This window comes from Notolabrus celidotus, chromosome 20 (assembly GCF_009762535.1).
Source record: "Notolabrus celidotus isolate fNotCel1 chromosome 20, fNotCel1.pri, whole genome shotgun sequence".
Classification (NCBI taxonomy): domain Eukaryota; kingdom Metazoa; phylum Chordata; class Actinopteri; order Labriformes; family Labridae; genus Notolabrus; species Notolabrus celidotus.
In genome coordinates, this window is record NC_048291.1 from 23638841 (window position 1) to 23660091 (window position 21251).

The 21251-nt window shown below is 41.3% G+C and overlaps 2 protein-coding genes across 3 annotated transcripts; both read left to right on the plus strand.

Annotated features, from left to right (window-relative positions):
• Positions 1-2698: 2698 nt before the first annotated feature.
• stard3 (StAR-related lipid transfer (START) domain containing 3) lies at positions 2699-15030 on the plus strand. 2 transcript variants are annotated; one of them, XM_034711782.1, is made up of 15 exons: positions 2699-2947; positions 6566-6807; positions 6887-6964; positions 7125-7202; positions 7288-7341; positions 7550-7667; positions 7755-7856; positions 7967-8022; positions 8113-8205; positions 9160-9222; positions 10790-10885; positions 10994-11073; positions 11196-11300; positions 11416-11509; positions 13109-15030. In XM_034711782.1, the coding sequence occupies exons 2-15, from the start codon at positions 6595-6597 to the stop codon at positions 13229-13231; spliced, it is 1353 nt and encodes a 450-aa protein (XP_034567673.1). In that variant the 5' UTR covers positions 2699-2947; positions 6566-6594; the 3' UTR covers positions 13232-15030. The 2 variants fall into 2 exon arrangements, with proteins under 2 accessions (XP_034567673.1, XP_034567672.1); XM_034711781.1 differs by lacking the exon at positions 2699-2947 and adding an exon at positions 3014-3117.
• Positions 15031-17835: 2805 nt separating this feature from the next.
• Positions 17836-20986, plus strand: mreg (melanoregulin). The gene is made up of 5 exons (XM_034711891.1): positions 17836-18226; positions 18426-18588; positions 18927-19017; positions 19107-19270; positions 20195-20986. Exons 1-5 carry the CDS (start codon positions 18132-18134, stop codon positions 20408-20410), a joined length of 729 nt encoding a protein of 242 aa, XP_034567782.1. The 5' UTR covers positions 17836-18131; the 3' UTR covers positions 20411-20986.
• The last annotated feature ends 265 nt before the right edge of the window (positions 20987-21251 follow it).

The window sequence follows — 21251 nt, forward strand, 5'->3', positions numbered from 1 at the left end:
TACCAAGTTAAAAAAGTCAAGATCCGGTTGATCCAAAACAACACACACAGTGATTTGCAAACTAAACACACTTGTATACAATAGACACAGAAGTATATCATGATGTTACTTCCTTGCAATTCCAAAGCATTGACTGTCACATTACCACACCTATGAGCCAATTAGTTAAACACAGCCATCAAGTGCACAAACACATGATTACTTAATTGTAGACACACCAATCAGGTTTAAGAACTATACAACTACAGCAGGCGAGTTCACCTGCAACTGGATCAAGTAATTCATGTTTGTGTGGTATTTGCTGAGCTTACAGTGTTATGCATGTGTTGCATGAAATTGATGACATGTTGTGATTCTCCATGTTGACATGTTGACTGATTTGGGCCTATAGAGAGAAATAAACGATATGTTCATCAGTCTGCAGCGTTGGTCTTGTGTAGTGTTTGGTGAATTTATTGTATATTAGCACTTTCTCTGTGTACTTCACTGACAGTACTATTATCACTGAGAAGTAGAATTGCTAATAGTGTTTTAGGTTAGCAGCAGCAGCAGCAGTGTGTAACTGGTTCAAACAGAATTCAGTCATATGAAATGTGCATGTTCCATATGGTAACAAAATATGTTTTTAATAAATTAGTGTATAGTTTTTACAAGAGTGTTTCATTTTGCAAAGGATCTGAGGTGTTCTGCTACTTGTGTGTGTGGTTGTGTGAATTGTGTGTAGTGTTTTGCAAATCACTGTGTGTTGTTTTGCAAAAAGTGTGAAGCTAACATTGTGCTTATAGTGGTGCAAATCTGGGCGGATGTTTTGCTCCTTGAGTGTAAGGTTTTGATAGTTGTGTAACACTTTAGACATGTTGCATTTATCCAATGGTTTCACTAGTACGGTGGCCCTGAAGGACAAAACACATTTACAAAAGATGAAACACTTTGACAAAGTTAGAGACAAATTTACATTTTGGAAAACATTTTTACATTTTATAAAACAAAATTACATCAGCAAAACACTTTAACCAAGGCCAAAACAAATTTGCATTTAAGAAAACAAATTTACAAAAGATGAAACACTTTAACATTTTATTTTTTTGGAAAGGGAATGTACCAAATTCCGGAAGTGATCCGGAAGTGATCGAGTGAGGGGACATTTAGATTGTTTTGATGGAGATTAACCAAACGGAGCGACATAGTTTACATAATAGGTCCAGGGGAGCAGCTCGCTGGGCTGGTAGTGAAGTTTTCAATGGAGTGTCTGCCCCCTGGTGGCTGACTGCAGTATAGGTCAAAAAATCTGCCAGTCAAAACTTTAGAAAATAAATACACTTCGTACGAATGTTTCTCACATCCGTATGCTGTGGTGATATGTAGTTATTATTTGACTGTTTTGTGTCCAAGGCCTCTTTTTCCTGAAAAGTTTCTTTTTCGTTAGTTATTAGAGTTTAAAAAACGGGGTTTTACTTCCAGGTTTGCTTTGATTCACAGCCGCCGTAGAGGGAAGCTTCAAAGGAAACACAGCGTCTTGTGACGCTAAGCTGTAGGGCGGAGCTTGTTACAGTGGCTTCACAGGCTCTGGCTGCACAATGGCTGCGCCCAGGAGCGGGATTTTTTGGCTTCAGAACCGTACAACGGGACGAGGCGGAGCGACGCTGTCCATTTTTATTTCCAGTCTGTGATTAGGATATCCTCGGGTCTCAGATAGAGGTGTCAGACCTCGGCTGAAAAAGCATCATGTCTCCGGAAAAGCTCCGTCATATCTCTGCAAAACCTTCATCATGTGTCAGAATTCAGACGAAACGGCCTCAGACCACAGAGCCTCAGGGTAAACGGAGTCAGGCTAAACGGAGTCAGGCTAAACGGAGTCAGGCTAAACAGAGTCAAACTCAACGGTAAAAGTGTTCCGTCATTCATAAAATTGTCTCCAACTTTGTAAAAGTGTTTCATCTTTTGTAAGGACGTGATGTTTGATCTGAAGATGAACAGTGGTTACTGCTCTCTAGTGTACGGTGGCCCTGAAGGACAAAACAAATTTACAAAAGATAAAACACTTTTACAAAGTTGGAGACAAATTTACATTTTGAAAAACATTTTTACATTTTATAAAACAAAATTACATCAGCAAAACACTTCTACCAAGGCCAAAACAAATTTACATTTAAGGAAACAAATTTACAAAAGATGAAACACTTTTACCATTGAGTCTGACTCTGTTTAGCCTGACTCCGTTTAGCCTGAGGCTATGTGGTCTGAGGCCATTTCTTCTGAATTCTGACACATGATGAAGATTTTGAAGAGATATGACAGAGCTTTTCCAAGGATATGATGCTTTTTCATCTTTAGTCTGACACCTCACTCTGAGACCTGAGGATGTCCTAATATGTAAACCATGTCACTGTTTGGTTTCTCTCAATCAAAACAAACTAATTGACCCCTCACTAGAGCACTTCCGGATCACTTCTGGATCACTTCTGGTATTTGGTACATTCCCTATCCGTAAAAATGAAATGTTAATTTGTTTCAGAAATGTAAAAGTGTTTCATCTTTTGTAAATTTGTTTTCTTAAATGTAAATTTGTTTTGGCCTTTGTTAAAGTGTTTTGCTGATGTAATTTTGTTTAATAAAATATAAAAATGTTTTCCAAAATGTAAATTTGTCTCCTACTTTGTCAAAGTGTCTCATCTTTTGTAAATTTGTTTTGTCCTTCAGGGCCACCGTACACTAGAGAGCAGTAACCACTCTTCATCCTCAGATCAACCATCACGTCCTCAGCTAAGATCACATGCGTGCAGCATAAGATCCTTCAAACACCTTCAAAATAAAACCATTAAACACGAAGACCCGTGCTGTGGTCACGGGACTGTAGAGTATTGGAGTGATACATCTTGCTTCAATATTTACTCTTTGGAATGTCAGCCCGGAAGACTTGGTCGGCCCCGATGATGCTGTAAAACAAGTGAGTTTATGGCTTTAATTTGTCCTTTTTGTTAATGATTAACACAAGTAGAAGATATATCCGTGTCCCATGTTGTATATCCTTCATATTGAGTAGCTGTCCACTTGACACGCAATGTTTAAATGACACATTTCTCCACGGATATGAGAATAACTTGCTTTCAAACGGGGGTAAGTTAGCCGGCGTTAGCTAACAAGAGTTGCTTTCATTGGAGTGAAGTTAGTGAGACTTTTATTGATCAACTTGTGTTTGTTTATTCAAGTTAACAGTCAAAGTGCAATAATGAACTGATCCATTATTTTCCATTGGTGGTTTAAACACTGTTTGACAGGTGTCAGCTAGCTGTTAGCTCTCCTTTCACAGACAGAGGAAAGCAGGTTGTTGTTAGCAGAAGTGAGGGGAGGAGTGTTTCTGGGGTCTACTGGTTCTATTAATACACTGAAGGAGAATGTAAAGAGATGAAAGTATGAGTGCTTTGTTTTAAAGGAAATAGAAAGGCTGAAAATGACACATGATAGTTGTTAACATGAAGTTCATTGTGCTCGAAAAGAGAGAGCAGAAGTTCAGTATCGACTGATTGTGACTCACTGGGTTAACAGGTACAGTGGTCACTTCCGGATGGTCACAAGCTCACTTTCTACCCTTTACAAGCAAACACACAGTTTTAAACTTAGATATGCTTTGCAAAAGTTACATTCACATTATAGACCATAGAATGCAGAAAACCAAGCAGCATGATGTCCAGATTGACTCATCCTCTGTGTTTTTTTGTTGTTGTTGTTTTTTTAGATTAGATTAGATTTATTTTGGTCTGCATCAATAACCAATACTTCCCTCCACAACATAGGAGCCATGAAAAAAAATCACACACAAAAGCAAAAACAAAATCACTGAGGGATTCATCAAGAAAATATATACAGACATATACATACACACACATATCAATATGTACATGCATACGCACACATACACATGCATACACAAGTACATTCATGCATACACATCCACATGTATTTTAGTCAATCACATGCTGACCAAAAAAGGTGGAGGCTGAAGCCAAGGCTTATCCTGCCTACTCTTTAACATAACTTATACCACCTAGGCAACATTGTGCATGTAATTGTTATTTTTATATTAAAGCAGTCTTTAAATGTTTCATTCAGAAAGTACTTACAAACAAAAAACATTTCAATCTCAACAAGCAGCCATTCAGAAATCTTAGTGAAATCTAATTTAAGCCTCCTGTTATGTTATGGGTCAAATTGACCCTTTTTAAAGTCTATTTTAGGTAATATATGCCTTCCAGACCAGCTAAATGCAGCAAAAAATCTGGGAAGCATGTGACAGAAGGGGTGTCGTGTTAATTTATCAACATCACTTCATTTAAAAAAAATATATTCAATGTAAAATAAAATAAACAAAAATCAATGTCATGTAAAACTATTGTATTTATATTTAGGTCAAATATATATTAAAACAGTTTTAACAGTCATCCTCATTGAACCATGATCTGTGAGAATTAAAGAACACAATTGCACTAAATATTAATGGAGTTGATAATGAGATTAAAAAAAAACAACTTTTGGATAATTAAATATCCCCCGGGTCAAGTTGACCCAGGGACATTATTGCTGCTCCTGAGAAACGAACATAACAGGAGGGTTAAATTAACTGTTTATTTATCTGTTTATGTTTAAGCGTTTTTTTAAATACACAGAAGGAGTTACACATTTTTAATTCCTCATCACAACTGTTCCAAACGTTTACCCCTCTAACAGATACACACCTCTGTTTTAGATTTGTCCTTGTCTTTGTTTTAAAAAATACCTGTTCCTCTGAAGTCAAACCTGCTTTCTTTGATTTCAAACAACCTCTGAACACGGTTAGGAAGTCAATTGTGTTTTGCTTTGTACATTACCTGTGCAGTTTTGTGTTCCACTAAATCAAACATTTTTTAGATTAGATGTTTCATTTTAACATCATGAACACAGGTTATCTGCTTACCTTGCCCTTTACAGATTCTTTTTAACATGTCATTTTTGTGTGTTTTAACATCATTTGGAGGGATTTGGGGCAAGATAGAGAAAGAGACACCTGAGGGGTATACTGCTAAGCTGGATTTGCGGTTATCGAGGTAACTTCAGGGTTAACTCTGGATTTTCAGTACTACGAAGGTGGTTCACTCCTTACCAGGGTAGATAACCATGGTTACTCATGCTGAACTCCTAACCTGCTCCGGAGCAGGTTAGGAGTTCAGGATCAGAGATCAGTTTGTAGTAAACTCCACCCACTGACCAATCAGCTCGCTCGATCACGGAGCTCTGTGAGCTGATCGCGAGGGGAGCGGGGAGAAGAGACGGGCAGGACACTTTGTCTACCTGTATGATTTTATATATAAAATACTGATGACAGTTATTGATTATCTTTCCTGACATCTTACTTAAACAGAGTCTGACGTCAGATTATTCAGATTAAATCGTTTTAGGCTACTGTTTTAATTGTACAACTGCGAGTATTACTTTGAATCATGTTCTCATTGTTATTAGTCTTTTAACCACAGCGCTCAGTTTGATACCATCAGGACTGCAGTTGAAATATTAAGTCTAAAACTATCACACACGAGACAAGATGAAATCAGAGAGAGATCACTGTCAGGGAATAAACAGAGTTATTATTATTATAGTCAGATCTATCTGCACTAATGATGAGAAATAAGACGTCATTTGCGCATTCAAACAGTTTTTGTCTGATCCCTCAGTTCTTCCTTCATGTTTCAAACTCAGCTGTGTTGAAGTTAATCTGGATTATGTGTTTCACTTCTTCATATTTTTCTAATATCAGTGCAGTGTTTGAAATTCATGTCGATGTGCTGACGGCAGACTGTCCGTGTCTGTGATTGGTCACATGTTGCCTTCTCCGCCCCGTTCATGTGAACGCGCTCAGAGTAATTCTGGATTGACCTAACATGTTGATAACCAGCTTCGTGCGACAGATTAGCGCGATCTCCTTTGTTAGGTTCAGTGAAGCCGGATCAGGAGAAGAGATCAAGTATATGTTGAACTCGCTTCGTAGTATACCCCTCTGGACCATCTCTCAGCTCATAGAGCTTCACCTGTGCACCTGGTGTTTACACGTTTACTCTCAGATTGAATCTGATGTTAGTGTCCATATGTTTCTCCACTTTTGTAAAACTCATAGTATGTGGCGGGAGATTTTGAAAGTTATTGCCTCACAAACTGGAACAACCAGAAATGATGGCCCAAGAGGAGAGGTGGATTGGATTTTTGTCTTCAGAGAAACAACAAACAAACAATGATTCCTGTTAATATCCAGTGTCATTAATAGTTTATTTCAACCACATAATCTAGATGATGCAACGAACCTGCAACAAACAAAACAGCATCATAATACACATAGATCATGCGTGTTTTTGCTTCTGCACATGAGAACATGTCCTGTGGTGAGAAAAGTGAAGAGAGCAGCATTCACTCCCTGCTTCTTTAAATGCAGACACGTGTATTTGTCTCTTCCTCCTTCAGTGTGTCCTCTTTCTGCTTCCACCCTCCATGTTATGAAAGTAGGACAGTATGTAACCAGAGTCTCCCTCTCTCTCCACAGCAGGAGGACTTTCCTGTCTCACCGCAGGAATGCCAGGTGGAGACTATGGGGAGCTCGGGGGCAGCCTCCCAGCCATTGCCTCCTTGAACGCCTCCTACTCCACGTCCATGTCCCTCCCGTCCCCGTACCTGCTGGTTCCACCTGCGGAGCGCAAAGCCATCTCGGACGTCCGCCGCACCTTCTGCCTCTTCGTGACGTTCGACCTCCTCTTCATCTCTCTCCTGTGGATCATCGAGCTCAACGTGAGTCGGCGTTTTGGAGTCGTGGTTGTTGTTGTGTTCGGTGAGGAGTGAGACTTTAACATGATGTGTTCTGTCGCAGATCTCCAGCTCCATCTGGGAAGGCTTGGAGAAAGAGGTGGTCCATTATAACTACAAGTCTTCCTTCTTTGACATCGTGGTGAGTGTCATGTGACCTGATTTATGATGTCTGATTGCTCGTCTGTCTCTTTTATTGAGGAGAAACCTTCAGCCTCAGTCGGCATGTCTGCAGCACATTGTCACACTTCTTCCCCTCTGATGTTTTTTTTCTTCTCCTCATTCCTTCCTCCTTGTCTCAGCTCCTCGCGGTGTTTCGCTTCCTGTGTCTACAAGTGGGTTACGCTGCTTTTCGGTTGAAGCACTGGTGGGTTATTGCGGTGAGTGAGAACATGAACAATCAGACACACGATGATGAAATTGCAAATCTGGACGTCCTTTTCACCCCTTCTTCTTCCTCCACAGATTACCACTCTGGTGACCAGCGTCTTCCTCGTTGTGAAGGTCATCATATCTAGTGTGAGTGCAGCACTTCCTCAGATGTGTGCGAGGCGGTACTTTATGAGTTTACTGTTTTTATGTTCTTTATACGACACACTTTACAGCCTCTGAGCTGACCTCATTAAACATCAGGGAAGTGAAGCAGCCGTCACTTCTGTCTTTGTTAGTCCACCCGTGGTTTTTAGTACGTCAGCAGCTTTGAGTTTGACAACGTTTCCCTCCACAGCTCCTCTCCCAGAATGCATTTGGCTATGTGCTCCCAATCACTTCCTTTGTGGTGGCCTGGCTGGAGACCTGGTTCCTGGACTTTAAGGTCCTCACTCAGGAGGCTGATGACGAGAGAGGTAAGAGAGAGAGAGAGATTCCTGACGAGTTTGAACACGACTCCACAGAAAGCTGTTTTGACTTCTCTGTTTCTCTCGTGACATCAGCCTACCTAGCGGCGGTGAACGCAGCCTGTGAACGAGCTCCCATGATCTTCCCCCGAGCTGTTTCAGACGGGCAGTTCTACTCTCCCCCGGAGTCCTTGGCAGGTGATGTCTGCTTGTCTCTTTGCTCCTCTGCGTGTGTGTGTGTGTGTGTTAGCGTGTGCGCCTCAGTGGCTTCACTCATGAACTCTCTCTCCCTGACTTTGCGTCTGCAGGCTCTGAGGAGGATCTTGACGAGGAGGGGCTTGGTCGCAGAGCCGTCACTGCTCAGGTACCTGCTTCAGTCTTGAGGAGTCTGTGCCCTCTCCCCTCTCCTCATCCTGGCTCATGATTGTCTCCTTTCTTCTGACTCTCTCTCCAGGAGAAGGAGTTCGTCCGGCAGGGTCGTGAGGCCATGTCTGTGGTGGAACAGATCCTCAACCAGGAGGAGAACTGGAAGTTTGAAAAGAACAACGTGAGCTTCTTTATTATGTGTTTCTTTATGACTGTTTGTCGGGATGCCAGGAGGAAGATATCTTAGCTTCATGATCACAGGCGGTAAACACAAATCCAGTCTTAAACCTCTCACAGGCTGTCAAAACTTCAACCTTTGATCTTAATTGGTGATGAAAGACTTCTGACTAAGTCGTCCTTCTCAGTGTTTTGCTGTTGTCTCCATTACGACCAGCAGCTTAAGAATAAAGCTTGTGTTGAGGAACAACATCTATGAGGGGTGTTGGCCTGGCTTCTTTCTAGACAATAATTGAATCTGAATCATGATTAAATATCTGCTAATGGGTCGTGAGATTACATTACAGATGATTATGATCTGCCCCCTCTGTTACTCTGTGTACAGCTCAATTAAACGCTAGTGAACAACAGTCCTCACACTCCGAGCGGAAAGCAGAACACTTCCTGTACTAACGCTAACAGACTCTGCCTGTTCTGCACTCTGCAAATAGAGATGATTCAAACTTTGATCTTCTGCTGTAAGCCAAAAATAACTCAAACGAATAGACCTGCGCTCTCTTCAAATTAAGACCCGTCTTTATGAGCTAACCAGTCTACATCACATGTACTTATTTTAGATGACTGCACACTTTTCTGTACACAGTTGCAGTTGTGTGTAGAGGGGTTTTTTTAATACGTGAGGAACGAATGAGAAAACAGAATCTTGTCTTTGAGGTAGATGAAGATTCAGTGAGATTTCTGTCAGACCCTGAACTCCATGAAACCAGATATTTTTCTACTTAAGACTGGACTCATGTTGGAAATGCTTTTTGAATCTCAGCTCACGCTCCATTACATCGTTCACGGTGGTGACAGCTTCAGTTTTTCTTTTCTGAAACAGACACTTTTTTAGGTTTCTTCAGTGACTCTGAATCAAAAGTGAAAGTTTGATGATTATGTTGTTTTCGTTTCTTATCAGGAGATGGGAGACTCTGTCTACACCCTGGAGATTCCTTTCCATGGAAAGACTTTTATTCTCAAGGTACAGCCGCCCTTTGTGTGCACACTGTTAGTCTGTGTCTCCCAAACAAATGTTATAATAATAACAAAAAAGTTATTTATCATTAGCACTAATCATTTAGATAAGTTAACTTTGAGAGTGTTTTACATGAATATTCATATTTTCAACATCATTCAGATCAGTTTACTTCAGTTATATCCTGTTTACAACTACTCTTGGTTCATTGATCTGGACAAGGTGAGGTGATATTACTCTGTAGCCTTCTCACTCCTTTTATTATTCAGTCAAAGTGAATGAATCTCACTCTGATGGATCCTTATGGATGTGAACGAGCTCTAATGTGATGAAATAACTGAGACCAATGCGGTGCTGAGTTACTTCAGATGTTATTGAGACTTCCTGTTTTACTAACTTCAGAACCAGAGAAGTCACACTGGGAAGAAGTTATTTTTAGCACCAGAGAGGAATCCAGAGGAGGCCTGAAGGATGTTTGAGATGCCATGGTTTACTGAAGTTTAACAGTGAATCAGCTGAGACTATAAATCTATTTTAGTAAATAATAAACAAAGAGTGACACCATGAAAATGTAATTTGGAGAATTCCCATAAAAAAAAACTAAAAAAAACCAGATCTCATCAAGGCGCTATATTGAATCAATTATGACTATTATTATTTTTTTATTTTATTATTATTATTATTATTATTATTATTATTACTATTTTTTTTTCATTTAAAAAAAATATTATTATTATTATTTTTTTATTTTTTAATTTGTTGGTTTTGTTATTATATATTTAATATTATTACTAGATTATTATTATTACTATTATTATACTATTTTGTTTATTTATTGCTATTTTTTATTATTATTACTAGTATATTATCATTATTATACTATTTTTATTACAATTAAGTTTATATTTGTTTAGATTTAATTACATTAGAATGACAGAGGCGAAATCCTAATAACAACTTGAGGTTCAACCGTTTATGACTGTTTTCAAAAAGTATTAATTTATTCATAAGACTTTAAATTCTGTTGTCTCCTGTTCATTTCTCATATCAACATGTTTGATTTTAAAAGGCTTTATTTAAATTTGGTCTGAAAATGTAAACAGATTATCTAATACCATTTTAAACCTCTTGTCTTGTCGTGTGTCTTCTTTTCACTCTGTCCACATTAGTTTCACTTTCTGACCACATAAAGTCACAGTCCTCTCAGTCACGCTGATTCGGTGGCGACCACATCATTTCACAAGTCAGGAGTGTTCCTTCAACATTTTCATATAATGTGACATCTCTCCAAACAATCGTCCAGTGAGTCTTGTTAAGAGGAATACACTGTGGGGATTTCCACCAGGACTGTGACAGTGAACTCATGAGTGCTAGTTTTGATTTGACTGATTTGAGTGCTGACAAAGCCGATCATGTGACCAGACAAAGTGTTTCAAAATGTTCCCACCATTCTCTTCTTCACAGTCTTCCCCAGTTATTGCAGACGAATGACTCTGAATGAGCACTACATGTCAGGTGGTTGTTGTCTCACAGCTGTGTGTTTGTGTTGTTTGTCTTGATTGTTTTTGTTCAGGCCTTTATGCAGTGCTCAGCTGAGCTGGTGTATCAGGAGGTGATTCTGCAGCCAGAGAAGATGGTCCAGTGGAACAGAACTGTGTCTGCCTGCCAGGTGACATGTCACACTACTTCTCTAAGTCCATGTTTGTGACATTTTGAACATGTTTCTGTTTGTGAGACATGTGCTGAAGTGTAACAGTTTTATCCTCCTTCCCCTCAGATCCTTCAAAGAGTGGATGACAACACTCTGGTGTCGTACGACGTCTCAGCCGGAGCAGCCGGGGGAGTCGTGTCTGCTCGGTACAGCGGTCCTCATCTCTCATCTCTTCTTCCTTTTTCTGTCTTTTTATCTTTGTGGCATGCAAACGTCAAGTCTGCAAATAAGATCATATTGATCGTCTCATTGATTCTTCTCTCTGTAGGGACTTCGTTAATGTTCGGCGGGTGGAACGCAAACGGGACTGCTACTTGTCTGCTGGCATGGCAACCGATCATGACGCCAAACCTCCGAGCAACCGCTATGTCAGGTCAGACTGTGTTTCTAGCCGGACGTCTTGTCACTGATCCAGGAAATTAGAACATCGATTTGACTAAAGTGCAGTCGTGTTAACTCTTCTATCCTCTTCTCTGTCTTCTCCTCAGGGGAGAGAACGGTCCAGGGGGGTTTGTAGTCCTCAAATCCAGCAGTAACCCGTCAGTCTGCACCTTCATCTGGGTCCTCAACACAGACTTGAAGGTGAGGAGATGCTGCAGTAATCCTACCTCTCTTTTTAGTGATTATTTCAGGATGCTTTTTAAGAAAAGTGCCTGTAGAAGCAAAAAATAGGATAAATATAGGACCCAAAATAATTATTACATTTTCATTTTTTTTTTTTTTTTTTTTAAAAGTCTGAAAGTTTAAATCAAAGAACGCACATGAGACAAAAAAAGACCCTGAAAACTAAGAAACATATCTGGTCTGGAGCCGTGCAGGTGACTTCGTTTCTGCATGTTTATGTTTGCATGTAAATATGATCATAATTGTTTTTTTGTTTTTTTTTTGTTTTTAATTATTATTATTATTTTTCTTTCTTTTTTGTTTAGTTTTTATTCTCTTGTTTGTCAATTTGTTAGACCTTGAGATACAGCCATACAGTTGTGAAAGTGGAAAATGATAAATGATAAAGCTGTATTTTTGTGGTTATAAACTTCAATGAAAGCACTATGGCAAAAAAAAAATATGATCATAAAGACACAGCTGATACATTTTTTAGCATTATAATATTTGAGTCAGCACTCAAACAAAAAAATGTTACTCCTGATACAGACTGTATAAATAATGGAGGTAGTATCCGTGACGTCACCCATCTGTTTCTGAAGCGCTGTTTAGAGGCCAATTGGCGGCGGCAGCCATATTGGAAATATTGAACTCAACATAACTTCTGTCGAGCAAGTGTGACGTAAAGAGGCGGGCTTTGAGCCTCCTAGCCAACAGCAACCTCTGGTCTAAAAAAAGAGTCCAATGTGGAAGTGCTAAAAAACTGCAGTTCATCGAGGATCCGCTTGAGGCTGGCTCCAGAAGTACCCGACACCACATACACACTAATTCAGAAAAGACGATCTTTACAGCAAAAATAAACATGTTTATTTTTTTCTAACTTGGCAATTTCGAAGATATTGAGATTACAAGTCTTCCAATGAGAGGCACAGCTGACTTGATTGACAGGCGGGAACACTGTAGCTGTTGTCTAGGCGGCTCAAAGCCCACCTCTTTACGTCACAATCGCTGGACAGCAGCAATATGGCTCCTGCAGCTACAGTGTTCCCGCCTGTCAATCAAGTCACCAGTGCCTCTCATTGGAAGACTTGTAGTCTTAATATCTTCAAAATTGCTGCATTATGAAAAATTCAACGCCGTACAGTGTGTGCTGATAGAGAATGAGCTATCCAGACTACACTTGTTTATGTACCAGGCTGTAAACATGTTTATTTCTGCTGTAAAGATCAGCTTTTTCAATTGGTGTGTATGTGGTTTCTGGTACATCCGTAGCCAGCCTCAAGCAGATCCGCGATGAACTGCATTGGCTTCAATTCTCATGGCCGGAGGTTGCAGCTTGCTTCTGATGGAAACTTTGTCCTGATGATGGATGACTAAAGTCTTAAGGATTCAGTTGCTGGAGTCATGAGTGTCTGTTCATTGTTGCTTGTGTGCTGTGGTTCAGTGTGGTGGACCTACAGAACAATCCCACAATCCGTGCAGCTGCACTGATACGTGTTAAAAACAAAACCTGCAAGTGAAAAGAGACACATTAGAAAGTGTTAGACGTGTTATTAACGGATACATTTCCTGTCTTAGGGCCGACTGCCTCGCTACCTCATCCACCAGAGTCTGGCTGCCACCATGTTCGAATTCATGACTCATCTACGCCAACGTATCGCTGAGCTGCGGCCTTCTCTCCGCTCCCACCACCACATTTAAAACAGCAGAGACGTCTAACCTCGCCACAGCTGGATGAGAGGTGCGACAGCTGAAAACCACTGTGATGCTGCAAAGCTCGAGGGATGAGCGAACTGCAGCCAAGAAGACTTTTTTTTTCAGACTTGTGACGTCACATTTCAGTCACAGGAGAAGAGAGGCGTGATACGGTTATCAAAGACGATGTTTGCTTCAGTGGACCTGTCGTCATTTTGCCGTGTCCCTCCCCCTGCAGTGAGACTGTATCCTGATGCTGTCAGGTCTTTGTGCTGCAGGGTGGACGTTACTGAAACAAGAAAACATAAATGAAGTTAAAGCGTGATTCTCGCTGGGTGGGCGTCGGTCTCACTTGGTATGAAGAATCATGCAGCAGCATGAAGCAGCTGTCTCTCTGAGCCTTATCTTACTGCGCTCATGTCAGCCTTTTTTTTTTATTCCCTGATTTTCTTTTTGACATTTTCGGTTTTCTGTGCAACTTTTCTCTTCTGTGTTCATTTAAAAAAAAAGCCTCTCGTGCAACCTGCTCAAAAAACAAATCTACATATCACAGCCATATCTCCAGAAACCCTTCCTTTTTAGATGAGCCAGCTTCACACGGTTGACCCTGCTGTACTTCACTGTGATGAACGGGGAAGGAAGCCACACTGTCATGCTGTCTAATCACCACTGGAGGGAGACACCACTGAACCACACAGTCGGAGCCTCTCGGTTTTACATCTTCCCATAAATCCAAGGTGCAGAAATCTGTGAACTAACATGTTTTTAAACTCACTGAGAGTTTTTGATTCTGTTTGTTTTGGGATCAGAAGCAGCAGGAAGTCGTGTCAGTAGGATCTTCGTCTGTGTTGTAATGCATTATCACGCTCAGTTAGCATGGATAATGATCATAGATTAGGACTGTAAACTCTCTGAAACACTCTTTTTGTGCCAATAACCTGAAGTGCCCTTGTGTAAAATAGCATTACTGATTCATCATCAACATTATTAATGTTTACTGACCTAACATCCTTTGACTTCAGTGCTTGAGGCTCCAAGATTCAGCACTGAGCGATGTTATTCTACCATGTCTCGCATTACGCAACCTTAATGTTGTTTTTAATCATTTAAAAGTGTCTTTCCGCCTCGTAAAGTTTTAGTTTTGTCTCAAAGTCTGCACCTCAGTGAATGAAAATGTATCAGTGTACATGTATGAAGACTCTCAGAAGGCTAATGGCTCAACATACTGTGGAGAGGAACCAGAGTCACTCGTTCTTCCGTTTGCTTCTGATCTTGAGAAAGGAGACGTGTTGGAGAGTTCACACTTCAGATGGAGCGTATAGTTGGGTGTTAACGTGTCGCTGTGAGTGGGATGTGGTCATTTATCACATCATGTGTGAGAGACGGCTGAGCGGCCCTGAGGTGTTGCTCTTTCTTAGCGCAGGTATGTTCTGGTGCTGCATTCACCGTCAGATATTACAACCTCGCACAGAATTTGAAATGTTCTGTTTGATTCTTTCTTCGGGTTGATTTTAGCTTCTCAATGTCAAATGAAGATAACTCATGATATCAACAATCTGGTGCCTTTATCACAGATGCATCACATGTCAGCCTTCACTATGGTTTGCTTTTTTACAATAGATATACTAAATGCATACACACCCTGCCTGTAATCATTCTCTGTCCATTTTAATAAAACTTGTGAATGTTTGTATCTACTGAACATTTATCAGACATGTTAATTTAAAGCCATCACACAGGAATATTGACCAACACTGTCTGAGTCTTAACCAGTGTCTTCTGTTTAATAAATTATATGAACTCATGATAGTCCTCCAGCTTTTGTTTACATGAACCTTTACTTTATCAATCAGTCTTTATTTGTAAAGCGCCAAATCACAGCAAACGTTATCAGAACACTCTTTTATAAACAGAGCAGATCTAGACTGTACTCTGTTCTATTATTAACAAAGACCCAACATCAAGACAAGATAAGATCCAGTCCCATCTTACAAACAGGACTCAGTCTGATATCATCTAAATCCACCATGAGCAGAGCACTTTGCAGCATTCAGCAAGTTACAGGCAAAAACCACATGCAGAACCAGACTCATGTTAGACACACATCTGCTGAGACCATGTTGGAGAGAAGGATAGAGGGAGATGAAGAGAGAGAGATGATAGTGGTGAGACGTATAGTAGAAGTTGTAGCAGCTGGAGTCTGGCACAAGGACAAACTTCCCTTAACAGGCAGAAACCTCAAGCAGGACCAGACTCATTTGTCAGCCATCTGCTGAGACCAAGCTGGAGAGAAGAATAGAGAGAGATGAAGAGAGAGTGATGATTGTGGTGAGACGGATAGTAGTAGTTGTAGCAGATGGAGTCTGGCACAAGGACAAACTTCCTTTAACAGGCAGAAACCTTGAGCAGAGCCAGACTCATGTTAGACATACATCTCCTGAGACCAGGTTGGAGAGAGGGATAGAGGAAGAGGAAGAGAGAGAGAGATTATAGTGCTGAGACAGTAGTAGTTGTAGCAGATGGAGTCTAGCGCAAGGACAAACTTCCTTAAACAGGCAGAAACCTGGAGCAGGACCAGACTCACGTTTGACACACATCTGCTGAGACCAAGTTGGAGAGAGGGATAGAGGGAGATGAAGAGAGAGAGATGATAGTGGTGAGACGTATAGTAGAAGTTGTAGCAGCTGGAGTCTGGCACAAGGACAAACTTCCTTAAACAGGCAGAAACCTCGAGCAAAACCAGACTCATGTTAGAAACACATCTGCTGAGACCAAGTTGGAGAGAGGGATAGAGAGAGATGAAGAGAGAGAGATGATAGAGGTGAGACGTATAGTAGAAGTTGTAGCAGCTGGACTCTGGCACAAGGACAAACTTCCTTAAACAGGCAGAAACCTCGAGCAAAACCAGACTCATGTTAGAAACACATCTGCTGAGACCAAGTTGGAGAGAGGGATAGAGGGAGATGAAGAGAGAGAGATGATAGTGGTGAGGCGGTTGGAGTAGTTGTTGCAGCTGGAGTCTGGCACAAGGACAAACTTCCTTTAACAGGCAGAAACCTCAAGCAGAACCAGACTCATATTAGACATACATCTCCTGAGACCAGGTTGGAGAGAGGGATAGAGGAAGAGGAAGAGAGAGAGAGATTATAGTGCTGAGACAGATAGTAGTAGTTGTAGCAGATGGAGTCTAGCGCAAGGACAAACTTCCTTAAACAGGCAGAAACCTGGAGCAGGACCAGACTCACGTTTGACACACATCTGCTGAGACCAAGTTGGAGAGAGGGATAGAGGGAGATGAAGAGAGAGAGATGATAGTGGTGAGACGTATAGTAGAAGTTGTAGCAGCTGGAGTCTGGCACAAGGACAAACTTCCTTAAACAGGCAGAAACCTCGAGCAAAACCAGACTCATGTTAGAAACACATCTGCTGAGACCAAGTTGGAGAGAGGGATAGAGAGAGATGAAGAGAGAGAGATGATAGAGGTGAGACGTATAGTAGAAGTTGTAGCAGCTGGACTCTGGCACAAGGACAAACTTCCTTAAACAGGCAGAAACCTCGAGCAAAACCAGACTCATGTTAGAAACACATCTGCTGAGACCAAGTTGGAGAGAGGGATAGAGGGAGATGAAGAGAGAGAGATGATAGTGGTGAGGCGGTTGGAGTAGTTGTTGCAGCTGGAGTCTGGCACAAGGACAAACTTCCTTTAACAGGCAGAAACCTCAAGCAGAACCAGACTCATATTAGACATACATCTCCTGAGACCAGGTTGGAGAGAGGGATAGAGGAAGAGGAAGAGAGAGAGAGATTATAGTGCTGAGACAGATAGTAGTAGTTGTAGCAGATGGAGTCTAGCACAAGGACAAACTTCCTTAAACAGGCAGAAACCTCAAGCAAAACCAGACTCATGTTAGACACACATCTGCTGAGACCAAGTTGGAAAGAGGGATAGAGGGAGATGAAGAGAGAGAGATGATAGTGGTGAGACGAATAGTAGTAGCTGGAGTCTTGCACAAGGACAAACTTCCTTTAACAGGTAGAAACCTCAAGCAGGACCAGACTTATGTTAGGCGCACATCTGCCTCTATCCATGTTTATGTAGATTATATTATGTTATACTGTTCCCTACATGTACATGTTGGAAAATGTAGTCTTAGTGTTTTTTTGTTTTTTTTCATTAGAGCAGATGATACAGACTGATTTTTGAAGATCAGGTTGCCACAGTAGTTTGTAATGATTTATGTTTTAGCTTTGCATCATGAGTGTTTCTGTCGTGAAGAGTTTGACCTTTGGCCTTTGTCACGTGTCTAAAAAGAGCCACAACAGAGCTGTGGAGATACTATTCCTTCAACAGGCCTCCACGTTCCGGTCTTTATCCTCACAGTAATGCCAACTGATCGAGTATTTACGGACTAATGTAAAAGTAATCTCAGTAACCACATACAAGGAAAAATAAGTGACCCTTAAATCAATGCAGCCATGGTACATTGGCTCCAGAGTGTGTAATTAGACCTGCTGCTGCTGCTGCTGCTGCTGCTGAAGAGACTCAGAGTTGTCCCCGGGGCAAAACACAATGCTGGAGCCGCTCACATGATTGTGCTGTGACTGTCTTCTGAGGCTGTGTGAATATTTGTGAATAGTGTGTGTTGTTTTTAATTGATGAGTGAGCGAGAGTCCAGCTCCACTCATTCGCAGCTCATGAGGAGCACCATTCCCTGGGTCACCTTCTGCCAGAACACCCCTCTCCCTGTGATCTGAGAGACAAAACCTCTGCTGGATGAGGAGCCACACTGGACTCCTGGAGTATGGGAGGTGGAAAATAAGAGACTTGGAGGATCAGTGAGCGTCTTTTTGTAACTTTTTGGACCTGCTTTGCTTTTTGGATTGACTGCCGACTGACTCTGGACCGATGGGTTCAGCTTTTAAGAGGTTCTGCGTGCAGTTCTGCTGCTGCTGCTGTGCTGCGGATGACGGCGACGATGATGAAAAGCAACCTTTAGTGCCGTAAGAACACAGAAGGCCAGAAACAGCATATTAGAAGCACTGCTACATCCACACTTAAATGACCTTTATTACCTTAAACAGAAATGTATCAAACAGCGATGTCTTTAACTGTGTTGCCAGAGTTTGTCAAGTCACATTTGATCCCTTCAGTGTAATAACTCTGCTTTTTGGTGCCTGTGTGTGTCTACTGCCCGCACAGTCAGGATCCATTAGAGTATTTTAACCGTGAAGTCCAGAAGAGACGTGATGAGGAGACCAACTTATGGAGTGAGCCAGGAGACCCGAGCCACTCGGAGAGAGAGGATGACCGGGTCCTTTATGGCCTGCTGCAGGCCAGGAACAAGACCCGCATGGGATCCACGGTGAGTGAGGGAGGTTTTACTTCAAATGCAGAAAAAGATTGTCATGATTACCTAAAGTTGGATGAAGAGGCCAAAAACAGTTTTTAATAGAACTCAAGATGAGGCTACTTGTTGCAAAAAGGGGAGAAATATATTTAGAAATAGAACTTAAGCATCAAAAGAGAGAAAACGTGAATGATAAATCATAATAAGCCATTTAAATTGTTAAAATCTGTTGTTCCAAAGACTGTAAATCAGCAGGATAGTCATAGAATTAACTTCTTATTTGAGATCAGACCAAAAACAGTCTCTCCTTCAGACATGTAACCCCTGACTGAAAGACTACTTTTATTTTTCAGGGCTACCGCCGTCTGAGTGTGGACATCGAGGCCATGAGAGATACTCGTCGAGAAGTCAGAGAGAAATGGAAGATGCTCCTGGAAAACTTAGGTAACACAGGATGGATGATTTGTGTGACAGACTGTCCCTTTACATTCAGACTACTTCACTTCACACTCATGGTTGCCCTTTTGTTTTAGGTTTTATGGCGGAGGCAGACTCTCTGCTCACAGTGTCTGCAGGAGGCTCACATGACCGCATGCGTAATGCCCCTGCAGCCCGTGCCCTGCTTCATACACTCCACACTGAGACCTCTGTCTTTTACAGCAGAGAGCCGCCACCTGAAAGATATCTATTCATCCTGGTGAGAAGGGGGGGACGGGGTGTTTGTGCTGAAGTTGCATCTATATTCTCACCATCCCATTTAATGTGCCCACATCACCCCCATTTTAACTCATCTACACTGCCTGTTGATTTTAGGATTTATCTTAAGATTCTTTTATTGACTTTTAAAGCACAACATGGACTTGCCCCTCTCTGTATCTCTGAGCTTTTATCCCCTTACAAACCTGGTCTCAGTCTGAGATCCTCTGGCAGTTCTCTGCTAGCTGTTCCAAGGACCAGACCGAAAACTAAAGGGGACAGGGCTTTTTCAGTCAAAACTCCTACACTCTGGAACAGCCTACCAGAGGAGATCAGACTTGCAGAGTCAGTCCCTTGTGCTATGTCATAACTCAAGACACATTTTTACAGGAAAGCTTTTATTGTGTGATTTTATTTAATTGTAGCTCTGATTTTAAGGGACTGTTTTTCAGTTTTCATTTCATTTTATTTTTATCACTTCATTTTGCTCTGCAAAAAAGTGCGAAATAGATAAAGTGTTATTGTTTTTTAGTGACAGCATCTTTTTTGTGATCAGGAGCTTCAGACTAGTCAGATTTAACTGAGACTGAACTTTTTATCCTTGTGCTCCTGGCCACAGAAGGGTTTCTTCCTCAACCACTTGCAGGAGTCCTGTTAAGTAGCTTTTAGTTAGGGTTGTGTTTGAGGTTTGTTAAATGTTGTTGATACTGATTATATCTCCTCATAAAAATGAGGGTTTACATCACACATCAGTGTAGACATTTGGGTGAAAGTAGAACACCGACAAGAGGACAGTTCACATATCAAAAATCAGAACAAATGAAGCATATAATAAAAAAAAGACATGTCTTGGTATTCTTTGTTGTTGTTCTTTGCAACTTCAACATACATTTTCCCTCCATCAACATCTTCCTTCTCTTCACAGGACCGTCTCCTGTACCTCGATATAGCTGAAGATTTTCTGGCCAATGCGAAGCGTTTCTATCCCCCAACTGATGATTCTGACGAGGAGACCCCAGGTCTCACCGTGAACCTGCCGCTGCTGCTGGCCCGGGTGGAACAAGCCATGAACGGACGAGACGACGAAGACGATGAGGGTCCCAGTGACAGAGAAGATGGAAACCTGAGTGACAGATCCTAAGAGCCACAGGCTGCAGTAACAATGGACACTAACAGGGGGCAGTAGTCAACAAGCCTGAAGACCATGACAGAATAAGATCTTTCCTTTGTTGCCTCTTAAAATGCTGAAGTGAAGTAATTTTCAGCACAGCTTGAGTCTTTATTGTTTCTGTGCTGAGATTTTGAACAGGCTGAGCAGATCCTCAGGTAAACATACACAGAGATGTTTTCCACTTGAAGCATTTTTTTCTGTCTCCACAGTATTTATCAAGTCAGTTCCCTGTTATTTGTTCAGCTGTTGTTAACCTTCAGGGTGTGATTCTTGCTGCAGAGCCTTTTATATGGGGTCCTGTGATTATCAGCATTGATCTGATCCAGTCACATGGCCATAAAACATTGAAGAAAGAGCCCTGTAGTCAGGTTTTTTCACAAGCATAGATAGTTAAGACGCATTGAAGTCTGAAAAGTAGCCGATGAAAGACAGAATATGTTGAATTTTTTTGTGTGATTGTGACATAGGTTTAAGATTTCATAATTCATGCATTAGTGTGTTCTGGTGTCAAGTTCAGGATGAAATAAAGCCGACAGTCTGTTATGTGTGAAGTGTCACATGTTGGTGCGATGTCTCCTTTGGAGTTGCCTCAAGTGAGTAAAAGTTCTGGGTGTCCCCAAAAACATACAATCAACAACAAAGAGTAGAATCATTTGCACAGATTATTTCAAACTTAAACTTAAATAGACTCTGATGAGAAGAGAGAACGGAGCAGTGACTTAGCTGAAAACGAAGCACAAGAACATCACTCCTTTTTTAGTGAAATACAAGGCTCCTCCAATCTGTCACTATGCTCTCACGTGGCCTGCCG